Source organism: Branchiostoma belcheri, unplaced genomic scaffold (genome assembly GCF_001625305.1).
Source record: "Branchiostoma belcheri isolate BF01 breed outbred unplaced genomic scaffold, Haploidv18h27 scaffold63, whole genome shotgun sequence".
Taxonomy (NCBI): Eukaryota; Metazoa; Chordata; class Leptocardii; order Amphioxiformes; family Branchiostomatidae; genus Branchiostoma; species Branchiostoma belcheri.
In genome coordinates this window covers 124,706-152,242 of record NW_017804276.1, presented here as the reverse complement: position 1 = coordinate 152,242, position 27,537 = coordinate 124,706, and the positions used below count along the sequence as shown (strand labels likewise).

General features: G+C 40.4%; 1 protein-coding gene across 1 annotated transcript in view; it reads right to left on the bottom strand.

Moving 5' to 3' along the window:
* Positions 1–11,025: 11,025 nt before the first annotated feature.
* LOC109483246 (fibrillin-2-like) overlaps positions 11,026–27,537 on the bottom strand; it is a 33,784-nt gene continuing 17,272 nt past the window's right edge. Inside the window, exons 12-19 of the mRNA XM_019786235.1 lie at positions 26,754–26,888; positions 25,910–26,083; positions 22,905–22,966; positions 22,632–22,744; positions 20,393–20,473; positions 14,787–14,961; positions 11,541–11,692; positions 11,026–11,238 (exon numbers count right to left, since the gene is read on the bottom strand). Coding sequence (XP_019641794.1) covers positions 11,118–11,238; positions 11,541–11,692; positions 14,787–14,961; positions 20,393–20,473; positions 22,632–22,744; positions 22,905–22,966; positions 25,910–26,083; positions 26,754–26,888 — 1,013 coding nt within the window. The 3' untranslated portion in view covers positions 11,026–11,117. The remainder of the gene's footprint in view (positions 11,239–11,540; positions 11,693–14,786; positions 14,962–20,392; positions 20,474–22,631; positions 22,745–22,904; positions 22,967–25,909; positions 26,084–26,753; positions 26,889–27,537) is intronic.

Here is a 27,537-nt window from a genome sequence, read left to right as displayed (position 1 = left end):
CGGTCCCCTTTATCCTACCCGCGACCACAGAGTGACACCAGATGGGGGGTGCGTGCTATCTTACCCTCCCTGCGCGCAAAGCAACTCGGGATAGTACCAAATCCCTCGTCACTTTGCTCTCTGCTCGGGTTAAGATATGGGAGTTGTACTGGGGCCTTCTTTCCTCTTTTACCTGCCCCCACATTACTCGTATCCTCTCCTCAAGTCCTTCCCTGCTCTAACACCCAATACTCACATTTTTCTCCTCCAATACTCACCCTTTCCTTTACTCTGCCACTCCATTTCTCACCATCGCTTACCTTACCCCCGTGCATAGAGAATCCCCCCTTAGCACCGTCTTCCCATGTAACCTGCGTCCACCAAATAAATGCAGTCCATATCAACCTTCAGAAATCTCCTGTTTTAATCGTTTCCGTCAAATACATCCAGTAATGTATCATCGTATCCCTTGGTTTTCCTCACCTCTCGCTAGTCAAAATCGTACATTAAGTGTCATTGTACCCCTTGGTTTTTTCTTATCTCTCGTCCTTCACTCCTCTTCAGAACACCGGCTTGAAATCCCTGCTGTTATTGCGCTGCGTTCACAGCCTGTCCCCCTGGCTCTCCTTCTCGGGTCTCCTGGCCACTTGATCCCGTAGGATCCCTCGTGGCATACTTTCTTCAGTTGCATACTAGTACTTCTCAGGCCGGTTCTCGACTGAGGGTAGCTGTGATCTATTCAAGTGTCAACCTGAGTTGAAGAACGACCGCTCGGGGACGGGTGCGACCAACGCACCCGCTGTGAAAGGTCGTTACGAAGTTGCTGAGTCAACTCGACTGACGCCAGCGGTGAAAGGCTGTTCTGGCCCTAATTATTTTGTTGGTGGGAACCATTTCCGACCACCATGTGTGGCACCAGATCAGGGACAGAAAGCTGCTGAAAGGGTCTTTTATGAAAGAAATTTGTGTCTTTCCTTTTTTTTTTTTTTCGTTTAACAGATAACGAAAAAACGCCAAAAGATACTGCACCCCCATTCAACCGTACTCAGAAGTCGGCACAAGTTAAACGAGAGGTGAGGAAAAACAAAATTTGGGGTATAGCAAAATTTTTTAGTGAAAATCGGATCAGAAGATGTGAGGTTCCCGCGAGCCAACATAATGTTTCAAGTTTGTTTGCTGAAACCTGGGATTGTTCTACACAAGTTGCAAACATTGTGCCGCCTGTGTTGGCTGACATACACGTGTGAAGGGAATATTCATTTTATCGCAGGAAACATGGGCCCACACAGGGGTTGCTTCCGCGATTCACACAGAGGTGACCACTCTATATTGGGACAAAAGACAGGAGGGTTCCGTCTACTTCTTGGAGGGTGGCATCTACCAACGCTCTCCCAAATCCGATAAACATAGTTTTATGTCCGGGGAGCATCTAAACTTGCTCTTACCCGCTGGATTTTCAAAATCAAAGTTTTCCCAACCGTCCGGGGACTTGTTCTTCTCTGCCGGATTTCCACAATCAAAGCGTTTCGAACAGTCCGGCGAGCGTCTCAACTTGCTCTTACCCGTCAGATTTTTTTAAAATCAAAGTTTCTAACGTAGTCCGGGGAGCATCTGAACGTACTCTTATCCGTTAGATTAAAAAATCCACATTTTTCCAAAGACAGTTCGGGGATCATCTCACCTTGCTCTTACTCGTCGCATATTTTCTAAAAACAGTCAAGTTTCTAAAAACAGTCCGGGGAGCGTCTAAGCTTGCCCTTACCCGTCAGATTTTCAAAATCAAAGTTTCTAAAAACAGTCCGGGGAGCATCTCAACTTGCTCTTACCCGTTAATTCAAAATACAACATTTTTCCAAAACAGTCCGTGGAGCATCTCAACTTGCTCTTACCCATCGGATTTTCAAAACCAAAGTTTCTAAAAACAGTCCGGGGAGCATCTCAATTTGCTCTTTCCCGTTAGATTTTCAAAACCAAAGTTTCTAAAAACAGTCCGGGGAGCATCTCAACATGCTCTTACCCGTTAACTCAAAATAAAATTTCTAAAAACAGTCCGGGGAGCATCTCAATTTGCTCTTACCCGTCAGATTTTCAAAATCAAAGTTTCTAAAAACAGTCCGGGGAGCATCTCAACTTGCTCTTACCCGTTAATTCAAAAATACAACATTTTTCCAAAACAGTCCGGGAGCATCTCAACTTGCTCTTACCCATCGGATTTTCAAAACCAAACCATCGTTCTCACTAATTTTACCTGGGGCCAAACAAAAAACTTGGCTGCGGCTGTGTCGCCCTGCCCGTCCAGTAGGTTGGTGACCGCTTGTGCGGCCGTCTTTCCGGGAAATGTGCCGGGTGCTGGTGAACTGCTCTTTGGGGTCCCGGCCCGTCAGTCCGAGGATGAAAATCTGCGTCGCTAGCTCATCTCGGTTCATCTCCTGAATTGGGACGTCGGGTTTGAAACTTGCCGGCTGCTCCAGCAGCTCTGCGTCGCCCTGGCCGATCTAAATTTCTAACAAAATGGCTCCGACCAGGGTAAAATCCCCGCGCAACACGGGAACGCCATGGCGTACGTCCGTGGCGTCCGGGCTGCGACCACAGAGTGACACCAGATGGGGGGTGCGTGCTATCTTACCCTCCCTGCGCGCAAAGCAACTCGGGATAGTTGGTGAATTCAACAGAGATTTTGCAAGCTTAAAGCACAATGATTCCCTTCTGGCTTTTAGAGTGCAGAGGTTAAAAGCAGAGTGCATCAGTATAGGAAGTGTACTTATTTCCAAGAATGATTCTGAGGGCACGTTTCTGAATGCGTTGAAGTTGTTGGGATTGTAGAGTGGTTAGACCTGCGTGCCACACAGGGACTGCATATTCTATGACTGGTCGGACGTATAATAAATAAATTTCACAAAGATCTTCAGTGCAGACACCAAAGCGTTTCATCATTTCGTTGCTTGTTACATGCGAATTTCCCAACGTTAAAACACAGACGGGTAAGAAAGACAAACCAAATGCCGTAGGTATTGTAAGGTTTTATTAGTTATGTTAACCGAAAACATATTGTTTTTACTCAGTTTCTTCCTCCTCTTCTGTTCCAAACGCTAACCTCTGACCTGGCCAATGACATGATTTGTTGACGTCTGCAACCATGGTGACTGGTGTTGGGTTACATAATGTTGCAATTTCATGGTCTGCTCTACTCCTGTCACCATATACTAGCAGTACATGTATGTGAATGTGCTTGAATAAAGGGTTAATGCACCGCCCCGAGGTGTATATGGTGTCATAAATGCATGGTCAGCTGCTATAACCACCGAATAAACCACCGAGTGAGCGAAGCGAACGAGGTGGTTTATGAGGTGGTTATAGCAGCTGACCATGCATTTATGACACCATATACACCGAGGAAAAGGCGGTGCATTAACGTTATTATCATATAGCCTATCCAAACTGACACAATGAATCAACACAATTCCTGTTCAAAACATTAAACCTTTAATATTTACATAACAATACATTCCAAAATATTATAATCATGGTTTGTACTTTTGCTAATGTTATTGTTACTGTAATATCGACAGGCTGCCAAATTTATAACAGCCCTGTACTGAACTGGAATTTTACAGCAAATTCTCTGATTTAGAATATAATGTTGATAAGTGTGCCAATATGTTATTGGTAGCTGGAGTCTCGGAGAAGTCAGTATTATTATCAACATCCTGTGGGTGTAGTGGAAAATGAATAAACAAGACTTTGTTTAATATTATGATTTTAGAATGGCTGACAGCAAGAGACTTGGATACAGACTTTGAGGAGCTTCCTCCAGAAAACTTGGCACCACTGCTCAGGTCCTTCTACGCAGAGGTTCGCAAAGATGACGGCACACCGTATGCAAAAGCTAGTTATGGATGTCTAAGAGCTGCCATACACCGTCATCTCACAGGACCCCCTTTCCATCGCAAATACAACATCCTGAAGGACACCGAATTCAAGGCAGCAAATAACGTGTACACAGGAATGTTAAAGAAGCTAAGAAGAGAGGGCAAGGACACTGCCAAAGCACACCAACCTATCCTGTTGACTGACATTCAGTAGTTTTTTCAACTCGCCCCTCCTCTATCTCGCCAAGTTGTTGTTCGTTCAGACACGCGAAACGCACCCTGCTGACCTCTGTCTCCGGTGTAGCTTCCAGCGTCTGTTCCTCGACCTCCATGGGTCCAAATATCTCATCTAAATCCGCGTCTGTTATCTCTTCCATGTAGAAATTAGGCAAACTCTCCATGACACAAGAAGGCAAGATGGCGGACCAAAAAAAATAAATCGTCTGATCCCTGGTCTGATTCAGTCAGGTGATGTGGGCGATACCACTTTTTGTAGGGGTGTCAAAATAAGTATGGTTTTTGCTCTCCCGTTCAAATTCTATCTATTTACATATACATTTCATACTCACACACATTTTAGTTTATATGAAGCTTAAAAAAAACACAATTTTGTCTGACCAGGAAACTGCTATGAATATTAACAGAAAGAGCTGTGTACCCCTATATCATTATGGTTTCACCCATGGTTTATGGAGAATAACGCACGGCTGAGCCATGGTTTATCGGAGAATAAAGCACGGGTAACGGAGGCCTCTGATTGGTCCACGCCGTCCGGCTATATGATAATAAAAATTAACAGGGCAGACCATGTCCGAAGGTAAACATTATGCATTTGCTTTGCAAATGTTACTTCTCTAGTGAGATTTGCTTTTTCGAAGGTCGGGAAGAACGAAAACTCTTCCCAGAGATCTGAAAACTCCGATTTCTTGCTTATGTTTCTAATGTTGCCTGTAAGTCTAGATCTGTGTTGTACCACCACCAGCCTAAGGTGGCCCAACCAATCCGTGTAAGACCACAGCAAGTAAATTTTTGGATGACATCTTCCACAGACAAATCTAATGCGAGCGGGCGAAAAAAAACAAGACGAGCCGAAAAAAACAAGATTCCTACATATTTTCAAATTTTGACTCAATCATTGCACAAATGGTTGTGATTCAGTTGGAACATCACATATACACAGCCAGCATCACATATCACTGCATCAAAGTAAGAAACAAAACATTAAATCAGAGCCTTTTCTTATCTCCTCTCTTCATAGTTATCTGCCATCCACCTTCCGGCGTGGCAACATTGCCAATTTTCGGTCTGTTGACCACTGTTAGAAGGCAACAATTTTTTTTTCCAAAATCAGGCGAAAATTAATGCGCGCGCTGATGTCATCCATAAAAAGTACTTTCCGTGGCCTAATGTACCAACGCTTTATCAATCAAAATAGATTTAAAGTAACATCAATATTGTTGATACCTGCCGGCATTGGTTACGAGCTTTGCGTATTGAAATCACACGTGATATCATTGAAGAGATTCATTTGTCACGTATTGATACAGTTACTAGTGAATTCTTTCATCAGTGACAACTTTGGAAGGATAAGGATAGTAACCTCCAAATTTCCGATGCAAGTCTCGGGCCTAGTCTCGCGCTCTCGCGAGATTAGGCCACTCCGTGAACAAGATGGACTGATAGCCATCGAAAATTTAGAGGTTAGTATCCTTATCCTTCCAAAGTTGTCGCTGATTAAAGAATTCACTAGGAACGAGTGATATCAAAGTTTAATGTTGTCCTGATGGACTGTCTCAGGGTTTTAGGATCAAAGTCCGGAAACGATAGGATAGAAAAGACCCATAGGGATCAATATTTCGTCTCCATCTGAATCTGTTTGAATTTAAGCTGTATGAAATACTCACGGGTATTAGGCCACAGCAAGTAATTTTTATGGATGACATCAGCGCGGGCATTAATTTTCACCTGATTTTTGAGAAAAAAAAATTTTGGTGCCTTCTGAGGCTCAACAATAGGCAAAGATGTCTGTTGCCATGCCGGAACGTGGATGGCAGATAAATATGAAGAGAGGAGACAGATAATGCTCTGATTTACTAGTAATGTTTTGTCTTTTACTTTGATGCAGTGATGTATTCGTCCTTTTATATGTGATGGTGGCCGTGTATATGTGATGTTCCCACTGAATCAAAACTATTTGTACAGTGATTGAAATCTTTTATTTTTCAAAGTTGTTTCAGTGACAAATTAACTTGATAATAGTTGGTAGTAAACTAAGCACAGTATAGGTATAATTTGGCAAAAAAAGTCGAAAATGTAGGGAAAAAAACTGTCCATAGGCGACCATTCACACCACATGCAACCTATCATATCAACGCTACAGGTCCAAACATACATCTAAACGTGAACATCACTTGGCGAAGGTATGAGATTGTGGAACTCTTGTTTTCTCCGTATGCTGCGCTAGAAGACCGTTAAATTTGAATGCGCGACAACAAACAACTGCCAAGCAGCAAGATTTTATAGACATAGAAATGCGCTATGCCAGCTTCTTGATTCACGTGAGACGTTCTAGAGCAAATGGCACACCTGGGGTCATCTGAGGTTACATACAGTTACTAAGCAACAGGGGTTGTTTATGTTCGAATTCGGTATCATTCGAAGACTGGCCTTGCTATGAGGTGGACACAAAACAAGATCGCTCTCAAGAAAAGGATCAACAAAACAAAAAAACACATTTCAACAGCAAATAAAGGCACACGTTTAACATAAATCATGTCTTTCAGGACCTTGGGAACCTGTAGGCCTAAAAAGAGGTAGGATTTTCTTTCCTTTAGTCGTGTTGTATACGCGCTTGTTTTCATCGCTCGAGATCGGTTTTGTTCTCTGTGTGTACTGAGATAGTCTAGAAGACCGTTAAATTATAAATAGTAAACAAAGCCACATTTATTTCATGTCCTTAGACAGCTTTAGGCCCAAATATCTAGGATTTTCTTTACTTTTCTCGTGTTTTGCGCGCTTATTTTCATTGGTTGGTTTCGTTATTGGTGTGTAACGTTACTGCGTTAGAAGACCGTCAAATTTGAATGCGTGACAACAAGGGTTAGTAAGCAGCAAGGTTGTTTACGGGTTCAAATTCTGCATCATCCGAGGAAATAACAGTGCTAGTAGGCGGCTACACAACAAGATAAAGGTAAAAATTTAAGATATATCATTTTTCTGGACCTGGGCACCTGTCAAGAGGTAGGATTTTATTTCTTTTCCTTATTAGCTACATGTTTTGCGCGTTTGTTTTCATCGGTAGTGTCTGATTCTCTCTTATACTGCGCTAGAAAACCGTTAAATTTGAATCCGTGACAACAAACAATTGCTAAGCAACAGGGTTGTTTACAGGTTCGAATGTGCGACAACAAGTGGTTGCTAAGCAGCAAATTTAAAAAGTTGTTTACATGTTCGAATTCAGTATCATTCGAAGACTTGCCGTGTTAGGAGGCGGCCACACAACGGACGGTCTCACAAGAAAACGAACAACAAAACAATTTTCTCCAGCAAATAAAGGCGCACATTAACATAAATAGTTTCTTTCAGGTCCTGAAGCACGATCAAGCGCGTAAAGAGGTAGGATTTTCTTTCTTTCTTCGTGTTTCTGCGCGTTTGTTTTCATAGATTACTTTCGTCCATCCAACAAACGAACCCCACATATAACTAGCTATCTGTTCTGTGGTCAAACTTTGGCAACAACAAAAACCCATCCGTATCTCGGTGCTACATTGACAAGTAGCCTAAGTGGGGAACCCATGTTAACAACATCACTGCGAAGGCCAAACAGACATTGGGAGTGATTAGGCGCAATCTGTGGTCATGTGCAACAAAGGTAAAATCACTTGCACACACGTCGCTTGTAAGACCAAACCTAGAATATGCCGGATATAATCTGGGAGATTTTTGTGTCAGCTCACAATTTCATAAAACAATCAGATGTGAAGAATGGATCATAATTCGTAACCGTTTCTGCAATATTTAGCTTCATTTTTCTTCAGTTTTAATAACCAAAACTTGTCTGCATTAATATTTATTTTACCCTTAGCTAGCAACCCAGCATGGTATACGATCACCTACATGTAGGACGAAAAAAGAAAACATCCCACAAAATTTAAAGTTTGACAGTTTATTCTCACACAAGAGGTAAAGTCTGAATGATAGTACACTCAAATTGTAGTACAGATATACATGTATTTGTTATGTTTATATTCATGCACATGGACATAAGATGATCAAATTAGGCCACAGCAAGTAATTTCTATGGTTGACATCAACAAGGGCATTAATTTTCGAATGATTTTGGGAAAAAAAAATTTGTTGCCCCTGCCGAAAATGGGACAAATGGCATGCCTTGCCATGCCGGAACGTGTATGGCAGATAAACATGAAGAGAGGAGACAAGACAAGGCTCTGATTTATTGTTTTGATTTTTTCTTTGATGCAGTGATGTATTTCATTCCCTTTATATGTTCCCACTGAATCAAAACCATTTGTACAATTATTGAAAACTTTTCTTTTTCAAAGCTCTGTCAGTGACAAATGGATGTTGTAGATGGCAGTAAAGTTAGCATAATACAGGTATCATATATTGTTTAACAGGGTTCATGATGTCAAAATTTGAAAATATAGGAATTTTGTTTTTTTGAGCCCGTCTTGTTTTTTTTTGCCCGCTCGCATTAGAAGTATGTGGAGTATGTCATCCATAAAATTTACTTGTTGTGGCCTTATCTAAATTAACTTAATTATCTAAATTAAATTTCCAAAGTTTCTATAATGGCCTGGTACACATTTCTCTGGCTGCCTTTTTTTAGAAATACATTGAATTTCCAACTTAATAATTGTACAAACTCCTAATTTTGACGGTAAAGTTTACCAATGCTATGATAAGAATTTGCAAGGTTGTAATGTATGTAAAAACCACGTTGATCCAGACTTTTCTAGTCTGCGCTGTTGCATAATGAGTTAAAATTTCAAAACTGTACAACCATTAATACTGTTCCAACATATCAGAATATACTTAAGAAATGAAAAAAAATCATCTCATCCCAATTAATAAACTCTTCATTACATTTTGTGTGTAGTTTCCATTCCCATTTTGCCTTTTCCAATTGCTACAAATTTAAACCAGTTGTTTCAAAATGCTGTTCCAATATATCAGAATATGAAATAAGAAATGAAAAAAAATTATCTCATCCAAATTAATAAACTCATTACATTTTATGTGTTACTGTATCCATTTCCATTTTGTCCTTTCCCTAATGCTACAAATTTAAACCAGTTGTTTCAAAATGCGATCAATTCAGCCAATTAAAAGAAATGATACGTTTAGATTTATGATGATTTGAAATTATGGCTTCTTTGATGAAATGTCCAATTGTATTGCTTTTGATTATCATTTCAGTTTTGTGTACGTAATTGCATCAAAGTCAACATTGAATAATAAGGCCACACCAATTTAATTTGTTGTTTCTCGGATTTGCCCTGTCCATTTTTTTCTGATTTGCAAAATCAACTGCAAAATGCTCAATGAAAGACATATTTTGGCCCCAAAGGTTGAAGTTAAAGTTGTACTTGTTAAAGTTTTTCAATGCAATTTTTGTTTCATTAAAAGTTCAAAATCTATTGTCTTAATTATAAACCAGCCTGGTATGTTCACTTCATGGCTCATATTGTAACATTTCTGGCTATCATGGCCTTGGCCTGTTTTTTTTTATTTTCCCCTGTTGCTTCATATTTATTCTGAAAAAATCCGAGAAACAAATTGGTGTGGCCTAAAGTCAATTTCAACTTCATTAGATTTTTGGTAACTTCTTGTCTTCTTAAAACTATAAACATCCAGGCATGCAAAAATTGGTTGATATATGTTATAGTAAATGGTAAAACTTTTGCATGCATTTAGACAGAAAAAAAGCTGTTAAAATAGAAGGTTTAATTCAAGTCGTTGTAAATTTCAATGGCCTTCGTCATTCTGTTATCATGGTGGTCAGTTGGAGAAGGCTATGTCACATTCGTCGTATATTGGTCGTCGTACGGTTTTGATGTCGTAGGATTCTCAAGCAGGTTGGTGATAGAACCTCTTGGTTTGATTTATTCAAGTGTCACTTAGCTTCTTCATTTATTTTGCTATAATTTTGTTTTTAACTGTACATGTATAATGGGTACATGATCTTCGGACGGGAAGAAGAAGCCAACAACAATATAATGGGTACTTATTTACGATATGTTTATATTTTCTCTTCATTTGCCTTGATTCTCATTAAAGTATTTTCAATTGGTTAATCAGTTTAATTGTGATTGTTTTGTTATGTTTAAGGAGAAGGGCTTGTACAAGCCTTTAAGGCTTATCTTCTCCTGCACAGTGTTTTTAATTTAATTTACTTCACCTTGTATCTTCTTTTTGTGCGAAATAAATAAATGACTAAAAAGATTAATGCCAACAAGGATCTAACTGCCATTTTGGTAACAATACTGCTGGATTTTGTACTTCACATATATGACTATTCCAAGAATGTCAGCTAAGGCCACACCAATTTATTTTCTTGGTTAACGGATTTTTCCAGAAAAATAATGGAGCGGGCGGGCGAAAAAAAAATAAAAATAAAAACAGGCCTAGGCATCCTACTATGGCCCAAAATGGTATGATAGGAGCCATGAAGTCAACACACCAGGCTGGTTCAAAATTTAAACAATGAATTTTTAACTTCTAATGGTAGCACTGCATTGAAAGATGGAATGACCATAACAAGTAGTAAGAAAAGGACTGTTTTCAACTGTTCAGGGCAAAATATGAGCATTTTGCAGTTGATTCTGAATTTTTATTTTTATTTGCAAATCAGGAAAAAATGAAGAGGCGAATCCGTTAACCAAGAAATTAAATTGGTGTGGCCTAAGGAGCAGCAACATGTTCACATTGCCTAAAGCCAGGACTCTACGCCTGAAAAAAGTCTTTTTTACATTGTGCAGTAAGACTTTACAATAACAGTGGTTGATATTGAAAACCCATGTCTGCTATTTCCTGTTGTAGATTGAATAGCGTTTGTACATATTTGTATATAGTGTGTTTTCTGTGTCTTTTTTGGTTTTATCAATTGTAAAAATTGAAGACACAATTCAGGTGTGCATCAGCATCTCCTGCTCTTGTACAATTTTGCTTGATTGAATAAATTGAAAAAAAATTGAATAAATTGAAATATCCTCGTACGACGATCCTACGACAAATGTGACCAGCTCCTTAGGTGTCAGAAGACCCGACTACGTTAGGATTAGGCCAGGCCTCCCCGATGTCAGTCTCACTGGTACTGGTGCTGTCGATGTCCCACTCATTACTGTAGGGCAGGCTGTTGGGGATAGCACTGCGGCGATACAAAAATAACATCAAGTTAGAAATATTAGACTTATCCTGTAAACTGCCTCATGATCAAGCTGTAAAACACCCTTTTATACATAATTCGTAAAAACGGGTCATTCAACCAGACCGGCTATGACTATGTTGTCTATATGCAATCAGAAAGTAGCACATAAAAGCTCCCAAAGACCATGGAGACCCCCAAAACCACCAGTTTTTGGCATGCTATGCAGGCTACAATTATGCTCTATGGAAAAGGGCATGCAGGCTCATACAATGTATGTATCAAACACAAGAAGCGCTACCCACTGCTTCATGATGGCCACCACGATTCCGATGACCAGTCCGACTCCCAGGATGGACAGCACGACAATGACCCCAATCATCCAGCCGGCAGGGTAGGGCTCGTCCGGGAGCAGTCCTGTCCCCAGGGTCATCTTCACCACCCTACTGCCCATCACCTGGGGGTGGGGAGGTTAGGTTAAACTAGTGCTGCGTACCTTTTCGTAACATCAGGTACAGGTACAGGTACAGAGGTTTAGGTCCAGGTCCGGACCTGTACCTGTACCTGAAAATTCACGCGCGTCACATGTTCTACTGAAAGTCTTCAATAATGACTGAAACATGAATAAAGTGTTGACAATATGTCCTGTATCTTTCAAAGAACATCAAATATAACCATGGATGATATAACTAGGTTTCCTATCTCACTTCTCACTAGTTCTCAGAGACGGAAACTAAGGTAAATCTCTTTATTTTAACGCTGGATGTTCATTTTCCTGGCAGGCCTCCTTGTGTTTAGTGATCAAGTATGAATTTTTGTTCCAAAAAACCGGTCCACCGACGTTTGGTTTTTTCGGACCGGACCGATACTATTTTTCCGGTCCGTACCGGTCCAGGTACGCAGCCCTAGGTTAAACCCAATAGACGGGGAGTTTACCTTTCACTGATCACAGGGGGGACATTTCGAAACATGATTTTAGAACCGGCTTTCGCTTGCATTGTCCCTCTGGTAGATTTACTGACGTGTGTAACTCTGATTTCTGAAAGTTTCTGACCTGGGCTCGTACAATCAGTCTAAAGCTTATCAAGACTTCGCGAAAGGATGGCTGTCATCTGTGTCCTTCCACCCAATCTCAGCAGATAGCTGATCCTGGTATAAGAGAGCAGAATGCAGACCATCATAGTTATCTGCCAGGGGGACATCACAAGCAAAATCTGCGTTCAACTTCAGGGTTCTAGAATGACGTTCTATTCGAAATGTCTCCCCCGTGACATAAGCAGTTCTAGCAATCCCCAAAAGGTAAACTGGTCTATTCCCAAATTTGGCCTCCTGAACACTAGCCAGACGCCCTGCAGCCATGGTTAAGAGTTAGAAGGTATTCAAACATTTTGAACAATGGTACAACCCTCTGACTCAAAATTTCAATCTAGCATTATCTTTTCAAAGTCCAAAAACTAACAAATGAAATCCTTATCTTGAAAGTTTATCTGTGTTTGTAGAATTATGAAAGTTTGAAACGCAATCTGATTCTGTGTCCAAGGTTCCAATGAGACATTCAATAGTCACAGAATCAGACCTTTTTAGCCGTTGTGACTATTTCTGGGTCTAGATCTTCTCACACAAATTAAAAGAAATTCCAATAACTTTACAAGAATATAGTCCCTTATTTTATGACACAGTCCTTGTAGAATGAGTCTCCTAACATTGTTGTTAGGTAACACATTGCAGTTGCACCTTTTACTTGTACAATTGTTGTGCAATAAAGTTATTACATGTACTTTAACAGGGTTATGTGTGAACTTAAACTATATGCCTACACTTAATTAAGTTGTTCATAATGACCAAATGTTATCCCTCCTTTGATATACACAGAAAAATATAATAATGCAATGTAAGAAATTCTGTTAATTCTGTACTTGGAATTATCAATAAGCAGATTTATGTTATCTTATTCTTATACATTCTTTCTTATGATTGACACTGTCCCATTGCGACCAATTAGGTATCTAGGGGTAATTTAAGGTCAACTCTTCCTAAACCCAGCGTGGATGAAGAGTTTCATCCCTAATATTAACAGTCAAATGGCACAATGATTGATGTTGTTCCAATTTTCTATCAGGTTTCAAATTAGCTTTTTTGTGTATCAAGCAATTTATTTTTATTACGATTATTACGAGGCAAAGGGGATTATAAAATTGACATGATGAATAATGCTTCCTCTATTTTTATCGATTGTCTCGTTTTCTTGTATATTAAAGATGTTAATAACAGTGTTTTTGATCAATACTTGTAATCCACGCATAGCTTCCTAGTGTTCTTAATTCAGTAAATCAATATACTGGGGATGAAACTAGCCTCCTGAAATTACCTTGTTTCTAACACATAAAAAACAGTTTGGGCACGCTAAGGCCACACCAATTTAATTTCTTGGTTAACGGATTTTTCTTGAAAAATAATGGAGCGGGCGGGCGAAAAAAAATAGAAATAAAAACAGGCCTAGGCATCCTATTATGGCCCAAAATGGTACGATAGGAGCCATGAAGTCAACACACCAGGCTGGTTCAAAATTTAAACAATGAATGAACTTTTAATGATACCATTGCATTGAAAGATGGAATACATTTGTAACTATAACAACTAGGATGAAAAGGACTGTTTTCATATGTTCAGGGCAAAATAGGAGCATTTTGCAGTTGATTCTGAATTTTTATTTTTATTTGCAAATCACAAAAAAATGAAGCGGGCGAATCCGTTAACCAAGAAATTAAATTGGTGTGGCCTAACAGCTAACTATCTTCTTTTGGCAAGGTACTAGCATGGATATGTTCTGTCTGGAGGGCTCGCACTCTAATCTACCTGAATGTGAGACAGACTGTGTCTAGCTCAGGATCATGTGCTGTGGATTTGATGAACAGGCTGATGGGAAGTTAAGCCCACTATCCATCACTGGAGGGTGTACAGAAAGTGCAAAATGGAGCAGAAAGGAACAAAATGGGACAAAAAGGGGTGAAACGGAGCGAAACGAAACAAAGAGGTATAAAATAAAATCAGTGTGAAGCAAAAAACAAAGTAGGCTGGCGATAGCATAAAATACAAGCAAAGGGGACTGTGTAAAGCTCTAAAATATGCAGAGATTGGTGTTAGATGTTGAATGTGCAAATACATTTTTGTCCGCTTTCAAAAAGAAAAAAATTCGACCATACTGTAAATCGTACAAAGCAACAGTTACTGCAAAATTAGCAAATATATGCCGAAGATTGCAAAAAAAAAAGATACTAGTGTCTTACAATGCCAAAATCAATTCCAAAGGAAAAGAAGAAAATGTGAAGAAATGAAAACAAAGATTCTATTATTTGCCATACCATACTCTGTGTGTTTAGTCATTTGTCCAACCTTCTTGACCACGTAGATTTCATAACCAAGGCAACTTTTTGTTCTTGGCCAAACTTTTTTTCATTTGCACGCTCGCATCAGTTTTGAGGTTCCAAGAGGATGTCATCCATATACTCAAATCAACATGGCCTTAAATGAATTTCGGGTACTTTACTAACCCCTTCCATGCCCTCGTGGTCGTAGCTCTCCTGGTGTGCGCTGAGTGCAGCCCTCAGGACGTCCTGGTCCAGGTGGGTGAAGGTGGGCACGGGACGGATGTTGTGATAATGTGGGCTCTCATCCCAGCTGGAGCACAGGTCGTTCACCTTCAGAGGGGTCACCACCACCGCAAGTCTGGGGGAAAAGAATATTAGGGAGATGTACATGTTACCAATTCAAATTCAAATTTCAAACTTTTTTATTCCGTAAGGCTCTCACGGGCAAATAGCCGAATTTCGTAATCTCCAAGCAGATCCCTCTCGGTGGCAAAAAGACAGTATCAAATTGGCCAGACAGTATCCATTAGCCAGAGAAGCTCCATTAGCCACCGTTGGTGGGGATCAGGACAAAAAAAACGGCCATATATAAAAAGGTAACGATCATTCCCCACAACCTCTGCTAGGAGAGTACGAATTTCGTCCGTATTACATATTAAGTACAAAGAGCATTAAAAACAATGATTTGTGACACTCTTCATTGTACACATGAAACATCATAGGCAAACACACTATGAAGACAAAATTTGCACAAAATATGCAGTTATCACGTAGGATTTAGCTAGATGCTACAAAATGTATATCACTACTGCTGAATTGTCTTGTTATAGAGGCAAACAGCGCAATGAAGGAACAACTTGCTAAGTCTCTTAGTCCGGGCTTTAGGTAGACTGATTGTGCCAGAGTTTCTGAGTGAGAGGAAGGCAAAAGTACTTGACTGATACAAATGTACGTGGTCTACATGTATCATTATTGTGATCATCTTCGCCGCTCTCATCTGTCGACTATGCGGGCCCCCACAGCTTTCCACTGTCTTCTTTCCTGTGCTTTGCTTTGCTAGTATACCTGTACTAGACATTATGTCCTACCTGGGCCACGATTACGTTTCGATACAAGTGTTCCGGCCCGTGTGATAACTAGCGGTACGGCCGGGGGGTTCTTAACGCGTACGGCCCGGCCTTCCAAATGTTCAATACAACGATTTGAACGCATTTCGCCCTAACCGCGTGCACCGCTTTCGAAATTCGAATACAAAATTCGGACGTTGGAATTGATGTTGTTGCATTATTTGGTTTAGGGACACCAAATTTTTGCTTATTTCGCATTGAAAGGCACGTTTTCTTGGGTGGGTATGACATAAATAAAATACAACCTGTATCATCTACATACATGTACATTGTATTCCTAACTGTATCAAAATAACACTTTTAACAGAAAATTGGTCGGGGACACTTATTTTGCATTTCTTACATGTTCAAGACACATTTCAGAGTGACTAAAAGTGTTTCCGAGTTTCCGTAAATAATTTCATCAGGTTGGAAGATACTTAGGGTATAGGATTTTCTTCTAACACAACCAGTAAGGTTCTCACCTGCTTACGTTTCGATGTCTATCAGACACCTTCCTCAGAGCTTCTGACTGGAGTTCTGCAACTCGCCGCTATTTAACGCCAAAGTAGGTGGCGCTTTTGCGGCGAGAATGCAATCCCAAACCAGTATCTCAACTTCAAGTCCCACCATCCACTGCACCAGAAACTGGGAGTCATCCGCACCCTTATGGACAGATGTAACTCTGTGGTGACAGAGGAGGAGGACAAGGAAAGAGAAACACAGCACATCAGAAGAGCCCTTGTCCGTTGTGGGTACCCGGAATGGACCTTTCGGAAGGTGGAACGGAAAGGGAAGAGGTCAAAGCAGACAGAGAAGAACAGGAAAGAGGGGGAGAAAACTAGGGCCATGGTGATTATCCCATATGTGAAAGGAGTAACCGAACCACTAGAAAGGGTATTCAGGAAACACCAGGTATCCACAGCAGTGAAACCAAAAACAACATTGAGGAACCTGCTTGTCCACCCCAAGGACAAGATGGGGGACCACGTGAAAACAGACTGCGTATATAAAATACCATGCAAAAGCTGTGATCAAGTGTATATTGGAGAAACTGGCAGGACCTTTGGCAAAAGACTGGAAGAACACAGAAAAGAGGCAGACAACAGCGAAACCGTAAGATATACACGCTCCCAGAAACAACAAGCACAAAAAGAAGAGAAGAAATTGGCAGTCACAGACCATGTTGCCAGAAACAATTGTGTGATAGACTGGGAGGGTGCCAGGGTCATAGATAGGGAGGACAACAGAAGAATCCGTTGGATTAAAGAAGCAGTCTGGATAAGGAAGTCTACACCAGTGATGAACCGGGACGAGGGGGGATACAAGCTCAGCCACGTTTGGGATTGCATTCTCGCCGCAAAAGCGCCACCTACTTTGGCGTTAAATAGCGGCGAGTTGCAGAACTCCAGTCAGAAGCTCTGAGGAAGGTGTCTGATAGACATCGAAACGTAAGCAGGTGAGAACCTTACTGGTTGTGTTAGAAGAAAATCCTATACCCTAAGTGTTTCCGAGCTTATCGCATGAAGAAAAATGCTGCCATACATTATGTATGGTAGGATGGTTAAACTCGTCCAAAAAGCATATTAACAGTCTTATCTTCCCATCCACCTGTTCATTCGATCCACAGTACATGGACTAGACACAGTCTACCTCACATTCAAGTAGGCTAGAGGAATGGCAAAACTCTCACTCAGCTCTCAAACATCAGATCTGCATAGCAGTTTTATTTTCTTTATTCTTTATTTCAGGCATAACTCTCCCATATAAAACATACAGATAACAAGAATTCAGAGATCTCACACCTCCATGAAATATAATTATGAGTTTTTGTAAATTTTTTTTTGTCTCATTGACCATGGAAATAAGGTCGTAATTAGCATAATCTAGTTTGATTTATGATTTTCTATGATTCTATGATTTTCAGACACACACACAGACATGCCAAAAACAATACCTCCATTTTTCATGGAGGTAAAATACACACAATGACAGCAACAAAGTAATGTCTATAGTAAGTACAGTTGGGCCCAGGTATTGCGGTAGAATCTGTTGCGGAATATTACATCAAATTTGAAAACAGATTGGATAATGTTGACATTTATAATGCCATGATACAGCATTGCATCAGTGGCATTAGTGGCATTGCATGGTGTACTGGTCAGAGTGGTTGGCTGATTGGAACCAAGAGGTCCCTGGTTCAATCCCTGACACACCTGATGTTGTGCCCTTTGGACAGACTTGTTACATGACTTTCCTCACTACAATGAAGTGATGCGCACTCATGGGCCTCTTGGCTAAATGTTATCTAACACTGATAATAACACTCTTTGGTGGTTTTGGTCTAACAGCTATTAGTGAAGAACTACACATTTGCTACTTAGGCCACTCCAATTTAATTTCTTCGTTAACGGATTCGCCACTTCATTTTTTTCTGATTTGCAAAAAAAAAAAAAAATCAGAATCAACTGCAAAATGCTCATATTTTGCCCTGAACAGTTGAATAGTCCTTTTCGTCCTAGTTGTCACAGTTATTCCATCTTTCAATGCAGTGCATGGTATCATTAAAAGTTCAAAATTCATTGTTTAAATTTTGAACCAGCCTGGTGTGTTGACTTCATGGCTGCTATTGTACCATTTTGGGCCATAATAGGATGCCTAGGCCTGTTTTTACTTTCTTTATTTTTTCGCCCGCCCGCTCCATTATTTTTCTAGAAAAATCCGTTAACCAAGAAATTAAATTGGTGTGGCCTAAGAACTGTAAAAAATACAGCAACATTGCTTTATGACATGGTTCTGTAATAATGCTGATAAAGCGCAAACATTCCAGTCAAAACTGCTGTGACTGCAACTTCCAACATCAGAGTGCTTTTAGCTGGGTGGTCAAACAACAGGGGCACTCTTGTATTTAGTATTTCATCAAGGCCCTTCAAGGACACAGTGGAACTGAAGTGCTCTCTTTGCAATATTTGTAAAAGCCTTCAAACAGCAGTCTCAGACAGAGAGATCTCCATAACCAAGTCTGCTAAAAGGATTGGATTATAAAGTTCTTTGTTCCATAACTGAAAGTATTTACCTATCTTGTAAGAGTAATCTCTTTGCTGCCTACTCCCCACTTTTGGTTGTGCAACAGAGAACTGTATAATCCATTTATGTGCTAACAACCTGAAGAAACTAAATTTAAGGATTTCTAAAAGTACTGATAAAGCAAAAGGTACCTTTACTGAATACTGATCAGATGCTCCTGGCAATGTGTGTTTAATGCATTTTTCTGTCACATCTTAAGCATACCAATTTAATTTCTTTGTTTAACGGATTTTTCTACAAAAATAATGGAGCGGGTGGGCGAAAAAAACCCAACAGGGTTAGATATCCCATTATGGCCCAAAATGGTACGATAGGAGCCATGAAGTCAACACATCTGTCATCAGGCTGGTTCAAAATTTAAACAATGAATTTTGAACTTTTAATGATACCACTGCATTAAAAGATGGAATAACAGTAACAACTAGGTAGAAAAGGACTATTTTCAACTGTTCAGGGCAAAATATGAGCATTTTGCAGTTGATTCTGAATTTTTATTTTTATTTGCAAATCAGAAAAAATGAAGCGGGTGAATCCGTTAACCAAGACATTAAATTGGTGTGGCCTTAGAATGATAAGAAAAAGCATTTTAACTAAGCATTAAATGATGTTTTGAATTGTACAAGGCCAAGGGCTGAATTGTGAGGCAGTAAAAATCAGTGGGGCTGAATCGCAAGGGTCTGTAGTGGCTGCCATTTTTCGCTAACTCATGACCCCAGATGCGACCATACTGCAAGACTGTAAGATTTTGAACGACTCACATTCAGTGACTGGAGAGGACCCCTATACTCTTTCGAGAAGTGTGCTTCATGTCATGAGTGGACCTCCATTTACTGTCCTATCTGAGGGAGCACCTAACCAAAGCTAGGTACATGTACTTATTTCCACCAGAGTGAAGTGAGGAATGTGGCGTAAAGTGGCTTTCCAACAGACACAATGTCGGTCCATGTCGGTCCTGAGTACCTGGGTCCTTGGCTAAATGCCCTAACCAATACCAACATAATGGTACCATGTTCAAGTAGGGATGTGTACCAGTACGCTATACCGATACTGTACCGGGAAATATTGATTGGCACAGGTCCAAAATACATAATCCTTCTGTACTTCGGTACTTGTACAGTACTTGTATAGAGGTCCACTAATTATATGCTTATCTGTGACCTAAAATAGGGAAATAGCTGGTCCAAAATGGGTCCCAGAGACAGGAATGTGTGTGTGTTACAGACTGACAGTGTTAACTATGCTGACAGATCTGTTGCAAATTAGTTAGTAAATACGCTCCCTCTAGATGTCACTTTGGTTAGGTTTGAGTTGCATGAGGCCACTTGGTAGGAGATGAAAACAAAAACATCTCTGAGTCAGTTTTGCCCATATTTTGTCTGAGCATTCTCCATAAACAAAAACCTATGCATAACTGTCAAGTTCATTAAATAATGTTTTTCTCGTTGTTGAAGGAGTTCAGAAGAACATGTTAATTTGTTGAATTGTTTAGGTACAGGTTCAAGTCCAGACCTGTACCTGATCCTTTGTACCTGTACCCGATGCAATGTTTAGGTACACATCCCTATGTTCAAGACATGAATGAAAAGCTATACTCACTCAAGTTCTTCCTCGAACACCATGGGGAATCCTGGGACGAACTTGACCTGTGACCCTGACACCAGCTGACCAGATCCAGGCCTAGAAATAGAAAACAACATTCAACTCAGCACAGCCTTGCACAAACTCCACACCCAAAACATTTATATGTGTTTAAAGTATAAGACAGTAAATAATTGTCATTTTGTTGGATATATCCATGGTGCTGAAAACATAGATGTAGTTACCAAAGGCATCCTCCAGGCCTAGAAATAGAAAACAATGTTCAATGCAGCAAAGCCTTTCACAAACTCCATACCCAAAGCATTTATTTGTGTTTAAAGTATAAGTCAGTAAAGAATCGTCAATTTGTGGGATATATACATGGTGCTGAAAACATAGATGTAATTACCAAAGGCGGCCTCCAGGACTAGAAATAGAAAACAACGTTCAATGCAGCAAAGCCTTTCACAAACTCCATACCCAAAGCATTTATTTGTGTTTAAAGTATAAGACAGTAAAGAATCGTCATTTTGTTGGACCTCTCCATGGTGCTGAAAACATGGATGTAGTTACCAAAGGCACAGCATTGCATCTTACATGTACATCATACATGGAAACAAAGATATAGAAAAAGAAACTAGTGCATGTGGATGGTTTAACAGAGGAGGTCATTAGATTCAAAGTTTTGCAGAAATGGAATTCATTATACTGGAAACTGCCCCACAGTTGGACAGTTGCACTGCCCCACACATGCACAGTTGGAACCATGAGCTGGCTTATTACCTTGCTCCCCTCCCTTTAATCTATGGCCCTGCTCAGACGGAATCAGTGAAAGCGCTTGACATGTGGTTTCCCCCAAAACCGGTTTCAAGTGGCTCCATCTGAATGTGCAAAATCACATTGAAAGCGCCTCGATCCCAAACCACTTTGAGAGGTGGTTTCGAACCAGTTTCCCCAGATTGTGATTTGCGTCTGAACGCAATGCGATTTCAATGTGACTTCACTTGGACATGGATTACGGGGTGATATTTCTTTATTCCTATGCATACCAAAGTTTACGTGGCAGCAACTTCAAGAGCAGTAATGGTCAAATAAAATAGGACGAGCTTCACCGCCTCTGGCAGGATGTAGGCATTCGGCCGAGATACGCTGGGAGGGGGGCACCAGCAAGCAGGTCGTTGACCTCTGATATTTATAACATGCTACCTTGCGTGTTTCATCAAACAACAACTAATGTATGCCAAAAAACAGTTACTCAAGCAACTGGATATGATTTTGAAAACGTCAGACGTTTCAGCTAGTATCCACTAGCTTTCGTCAGTGACTGAGAGACCAGAGGGGAAAGCAGGTTTATATACACAACCTGTTGATTGATATGCAAATAAAGTGAAGACAAATTTTTGGAAGTCGAAAAAGGAACAAAAGTCAGACAAGTCAAGACAAGATGATGCAAATTAGTCTGAAAGCTCCTGTTATACAGGACAGGAGCTTAAGTGTTGTCTGTCCTCGGGGCTGGGAGTGCCAAATCCCAAGTGCCGGAAAGATCGACCCGTAGCCCCCCTTCCCTGTTGAGGGTGGGGTTGTACATTCTTTCATATATTGCCTCTTTAACACCCCGTTCCCACCAGCGTGTTTCGCGGTCTAAGACATCCGTGGACTCGAGTTTGAAAGAGTGACCCTGGTTGTGTTGTAGGTGGTGGAAAACAGCTGAGGAGTAGCCGTTGGCACTAGATCGGCAATGTTCTTTGTACCTTACTTTAAGCGGTCGACTTGTCTCTCCGATGTAGGTGTTGTTACAATTGGGCTCCTCACATTTGAGCTCACACTTAAGCTCCTGTCCTGTATAACAGGAGCTTTCAGACTAATTTGCATCATCTTGTCTTGACTTGTCTGACTTTTGTTCCTTTTTCGACTTCCAAAAATTTGTCTTCACTTTATTTGCATATCAATCAACAGGTTGTGTATATAAACCTGCTTTCCCCTCTGGTCTCTCAGTCACTGACGAAAGCTAGTGGATACTAGCTGAAACGTCTGACGTTTTCAAAATCATATCCAGTTGCTTGAGTAACTGTTTTTTGGCATATCGTATTACCTGGATGTCTAACCTTCATCGAAACAACTAATGTAGATTAGGAGAATCATGATCAGGCACGGTTTGAAAGGAATGTCTGGCATGTGGACCAGATGTGAGGAATGCGAGTTACCCAAATCACAGTTCAAGCATTTCCGTGTGAACAAGGCTAATATCAGGTCTCACCTTGTCCCATTAGGAGTTGTAGGGCAGCAGGCAGCAAAGTTCCAGGCCTTCTCACAGTACTGGTTCACAGCGTTCACCACCAGGCGCCGAAACTCTTCCTCCTTCTGGACCCACTGGGGACGAAATTAGACAGAAAGTCTATCTTGGGATGCCTTTTTCATTTTGCCTTGTCGCTCCATATTTTTTATGAAAAAATCTGAGAAACGACAAATTAAATTGGTGTGGCTTATGCCAAATGTCCCTGATCTCTGGGCCTGTGTTACTGTTACTCACCTCCAGAGCAGACATGGATTCAAAGGTCACATGGACAGACTTTTCATCAGCATCCCAGTCAACTGAGGGGAGAAAGAAATTGATGTATGATGTAAACTAGAAGTAATATTTGCATATAGCAAATGCATAATGTTTACCTTCACAATTATGGTCTGCTCTGTTAATTCTTACTCAAATACATTCACACATATGGTGACAGGAGTCTAAATCCCTCCTACTATCAAATTGCAACATTATGCAACCCAACACCAGTTACTATAATATAATGGCGAAAGACAGTTTGGTTCAGTCAGATCAGAGGTCACTGTTTGGAGAAGAAGAAGAAGAGGAAACGTAGTAAAAACAATATGTTTTCCTTCGGTAAACGTAATTAATCTGGTATTACACCACTTCCTGAATTCCTCCGCGTAACACCCACCCACCCAAGAGCAGTCTTTTTGGTTAAGGAGTTCTTTTAAATACTCATCCTAAAATCCTTTAACCTTTTAAGAAATTTAGGAAACAATGTGATGTTAGGACTGTTTAAGCTGGAAGCCCTGTATATAGTACAGGTTTTCACAATGCTGCAAAATGCATTTGAATAAACCTAAATCAAGATTGAAAGGTAGGACTTCCTATGGCAAATCCTTCCCTTTGAGCAAAAGAAACAGCATTAGTCTTAAAAATCCACGGTACAATTGCTACACCTCTTATCTGTAGCCAGTCTCCACATAAAAAATGCCCTGGCTATATAATGATTGTGAGCTATTTGTCAAGAAACACTTGGTTTGATGGCAAAGCTTTGTACTTGTCTGGATAGCTTAGTTTAATGGAAGGTATGTAATGGGTACCTGTCGGGATCAATTCGATTTGCCATCAATTTTTGGTTTATTTCTGTACTAAAAAGTTACCGGTAGACTTATTTTGTATCTACTCATCACGCAAAAGATCCTCCCCCCAGCAAAAAGTCCTTACTTTGAAGCCAAATTGTCTACAAGACGCCACTGCCCCAGCCTGAAATGGGACATTTTCTACATTACACCAAACTTTCAGAACAACCACAGCTTAACGACTGTCAGAAAAGATGCACTAATGGATGTGTGGATGAGTCAGTAAAACCCTTTCACGGCACTAACCCACGAAAAGTAGTGATTTGCCTCTTTCTTTGGCACTATCATGACACATCTAGTGTGTCTTGATGGTTAACAAATGAATGCTTCACAACAAGAATGATAGTGTCTGTTACTATTGACCTTGGGAAGGTAGCAATTACAAACTGTAGCCGAAACACGGACAGGTAACTCTACTGCTGCCTAACCCTGTATTGGTGACAAACAGCTAGCTTTGCAGGCTGAAGGTTATATTCTACTCGGTTGGGTTAAGGCGTCCTACGCTTATGGGAAAGTAGTATAATTCTATACATACGCTTGTAACTTTTGATAGCTTCGTCGCACCGCAACTTCACACAGTTTTAGTTGTACTTGAAACGCATTGAATAAAATTACTTCTGAATCAGTTTTTCTACACCTGGATTTTGGGTTAGAAATACACATTTTGGCTATAAAAATAGCTGTTTATTTTATGAATTTACACACAGTTGGTAATAACACCTTCCATCGTTGTATTTTCGTCCGAGGCTATTTTGTCTCAGTTTTGGGTCAAAATCACAAGAAACAGCTATTTTTGGCCATATTTGGTTTGAAAAATCGCCCCAGTAAGAAAACATCCAAATTTATGCAAAATAGCCAAATTTAATAAGAAAGTGATTAATGAATACGTAAACATGGATTACTTTAAAGATCAATTATGTTGTTTTCAGCTGCGCGTAAAGCCGTTTAAGTCATACTCCGTGAACAAAATGCGTAACAACACAGGTTTACAGGGGAAACATACAAATGACCGCCGGTAACCCCAAATTCGAACACGTGTTCTATTCTAATGACGTCATATCGAACATGGTGGAACATGATTCGGGTTCCAAACATGTCTGTGGCCATCGTGCAGACACACGCCCGAACTCAAACATGAATATCAGCCTAGGCCGCCTTAACCCAACCGAGTAAGAGTTGCATACAGTGTATGACGTTGAGCCACAAAAATCATACCCAGGCAGACAAACAGTAAATTACGGACAAACATTGACAACAAGAATGATGCATCAACATAAATCCCTCTTGCTATAAAATTGCAACATGATGTAACCCAACACTTAGTTACCATGGTGACAGACATCAGGTCATTGACCTTATTTATTTGGAGAAGAAGAGGAAGAAGAAACATAGCAAAAACAATATGTTTTCCTTCAGTAAACAAAATTATCATCATTGTTGAAACCTGTACCACATGAGTCTGTATGATCAACTGTCTTTCACTGCTTTTAAAGCTCTGAGGCTCTACATTTGTACATACTAGTAGATTGTAGATATGTAGTCTGTATGAAAAAAAATGTAACTTTGTGCAAAAAATTGTTCAACTTGTATGTGTTCAAAAACATTTTTAAGAAAAACAAAAACGAATTCTTGGAAAAAAAAAAATTGTGCATCATTCTATCAAATGTCTTCCAGCGAGCTTTTTGTATAAAAAGACCACTGGTCTATTAGAAGAAGACCACTTTTCCTTAGACAAGTTTGACTGTACAGCAAGGCTCGAAATACTGGGTGCATGTGCACCTTAGTGCACCCAAATTTGGAGCTGTCCACCCAATTCTTTTCTGTGGGTGCACCTAAATATTTTTGTAGGTATTTTTGTACACATTAAATGCATACAGTAATACTGGATATTCTTGGCATCTAAGTGTCAGAAAATCTTTGTTGTAGTACTTTAGGATTTTGAAGTTAACGTTAGCTCCCATTTAAGATATTCAAGCTCAGAAGAGGAGCAGTAAGATCTGTAATTAGGTTTTGTTTTATATGGTGAACCCGAAAAATTAATTTTCTGTGCACCTAAATTTTTAGGTTGGGTGCACTAGTGCACCTATTCCCAAAAATGAATTTCGAGCCCTGGTATACAAATTGTATCAACAATACCTTCACAGTTGGACTTGGCGCACAAAACCGTCTGCGTTCCAGAGCCCCTGCATGGGGCACCGTTGAATGATGGTGCGGGGTTGTTGCAGTGTCTGCGGCGGGTCATAGCGGAGTAGTCACAGTGCTTCTGACAGACGTGGTACTGGCCCCACGAACCCCAATGTCCATTGTTCTCTGTTTGAAGCAAGAAAAATGAACAAGATCATAATCATAATGCATGAACTGTTTAGTTAGTTTGATGATGATATGATCATGTTATTGTAGCACACACACACTGTTACAGTATTAAAATCCAAAGTTACAGTCTAGGTTGATGAAATGCCAAGTTGAACATAATGAAATTGTGAAAAAAAAAATGAAAGCCGTGTAAAGCGACGGTCACAACCCGCCATACGTGCTTCTGCGTGCTGTCTACATGCAAAAACGTGGGCAAACGCAGGGCATCCGTGCGGATTTAAGAGCACGCAGACACGTCGTAGAACTTTAAGTTTACGGATTCACCACCAGTGCGTGCTAGTACGTGCGTGCCCCGTACGTACGGTAAAGTTGCAATCGCACAGAGATCGTACATTGTAAACACGTACAACTCACCACTTGCGCAACGTACGATGCACACAACCGCTCACGGCCAGACGTGGCGTGCAGACCACACTCTTACACCTTGCAAAACCGTGCGAGTGACGTACGAGTGACGTGTGTCGATGCCACTCCTTCCCCATGTTTTCAGAAAAAACGGAGCAGATGTAGCCTCCCAAAAAACGTACGGACAAAAAGCACGTACGGCGGGTTGTGACCAAGGCTTAAAGGGCACAACATGAGGGCATGTTGGTGGAAAGCTGCTTACCTGTGCAGGCCATGTTGTCGATGTCATTGATATTGAAGGAGGTGGAGCACTCACACCTGAAGCTGCCCCGAGTGTTCACACAGCGCGAGTTCTCACCGCAAGGCGAGGTGGACGTCACGTTACACTCGTTGATGTCTGTCAGGAAAATAATTTTTTTCTTCTTTCTTTTATTCATTTATTAGGCCACACCAATTTGATTTCTTGGTTAACGGATTTTTGTAGAAAAATAATGGAGCAGGCGGGCGGGCGAAAAAAAAAATAAAAACAGGCCTAGGCATCCTATTATGGCCCAAAATGGTACGATAGGAGCCATGAGGTCAACACACTAGGCTGGTTCAAAATTTAAACAATGAATTTTGAACTTTTAATGATACCATTGCATTGAAAGATGGAATAACTGTGACAACTAGGAAGAAAATGACTGTTTTCAACTGCTCAGGGCAAAATATTTTAAACGTTGTGAAATATTTTATTTAAAACGCTGTTTTAAACACTGTATTTCAAACGTTGTGAAATATTGGCTCAATTCATGTTTTTAAATTTAACATGTCATGCCAATATGAATAAAGCTGAATCTGAATCTGACCATTTTGCACTTGATTCTGAATTTTTTTTTTATTTACAAATCAGAAAAAAATGAAGCGGGCGAATCCGTTAACCAGGGAATTAAATTGGTGTGGCCTTACAATACTGACATACAAACATACATTGTCAAATACATTGTGTGTGGTGGTTTACCCTGTTCACAACAACACGTTTTCAAACTGTGAGCCTAAACTTACTG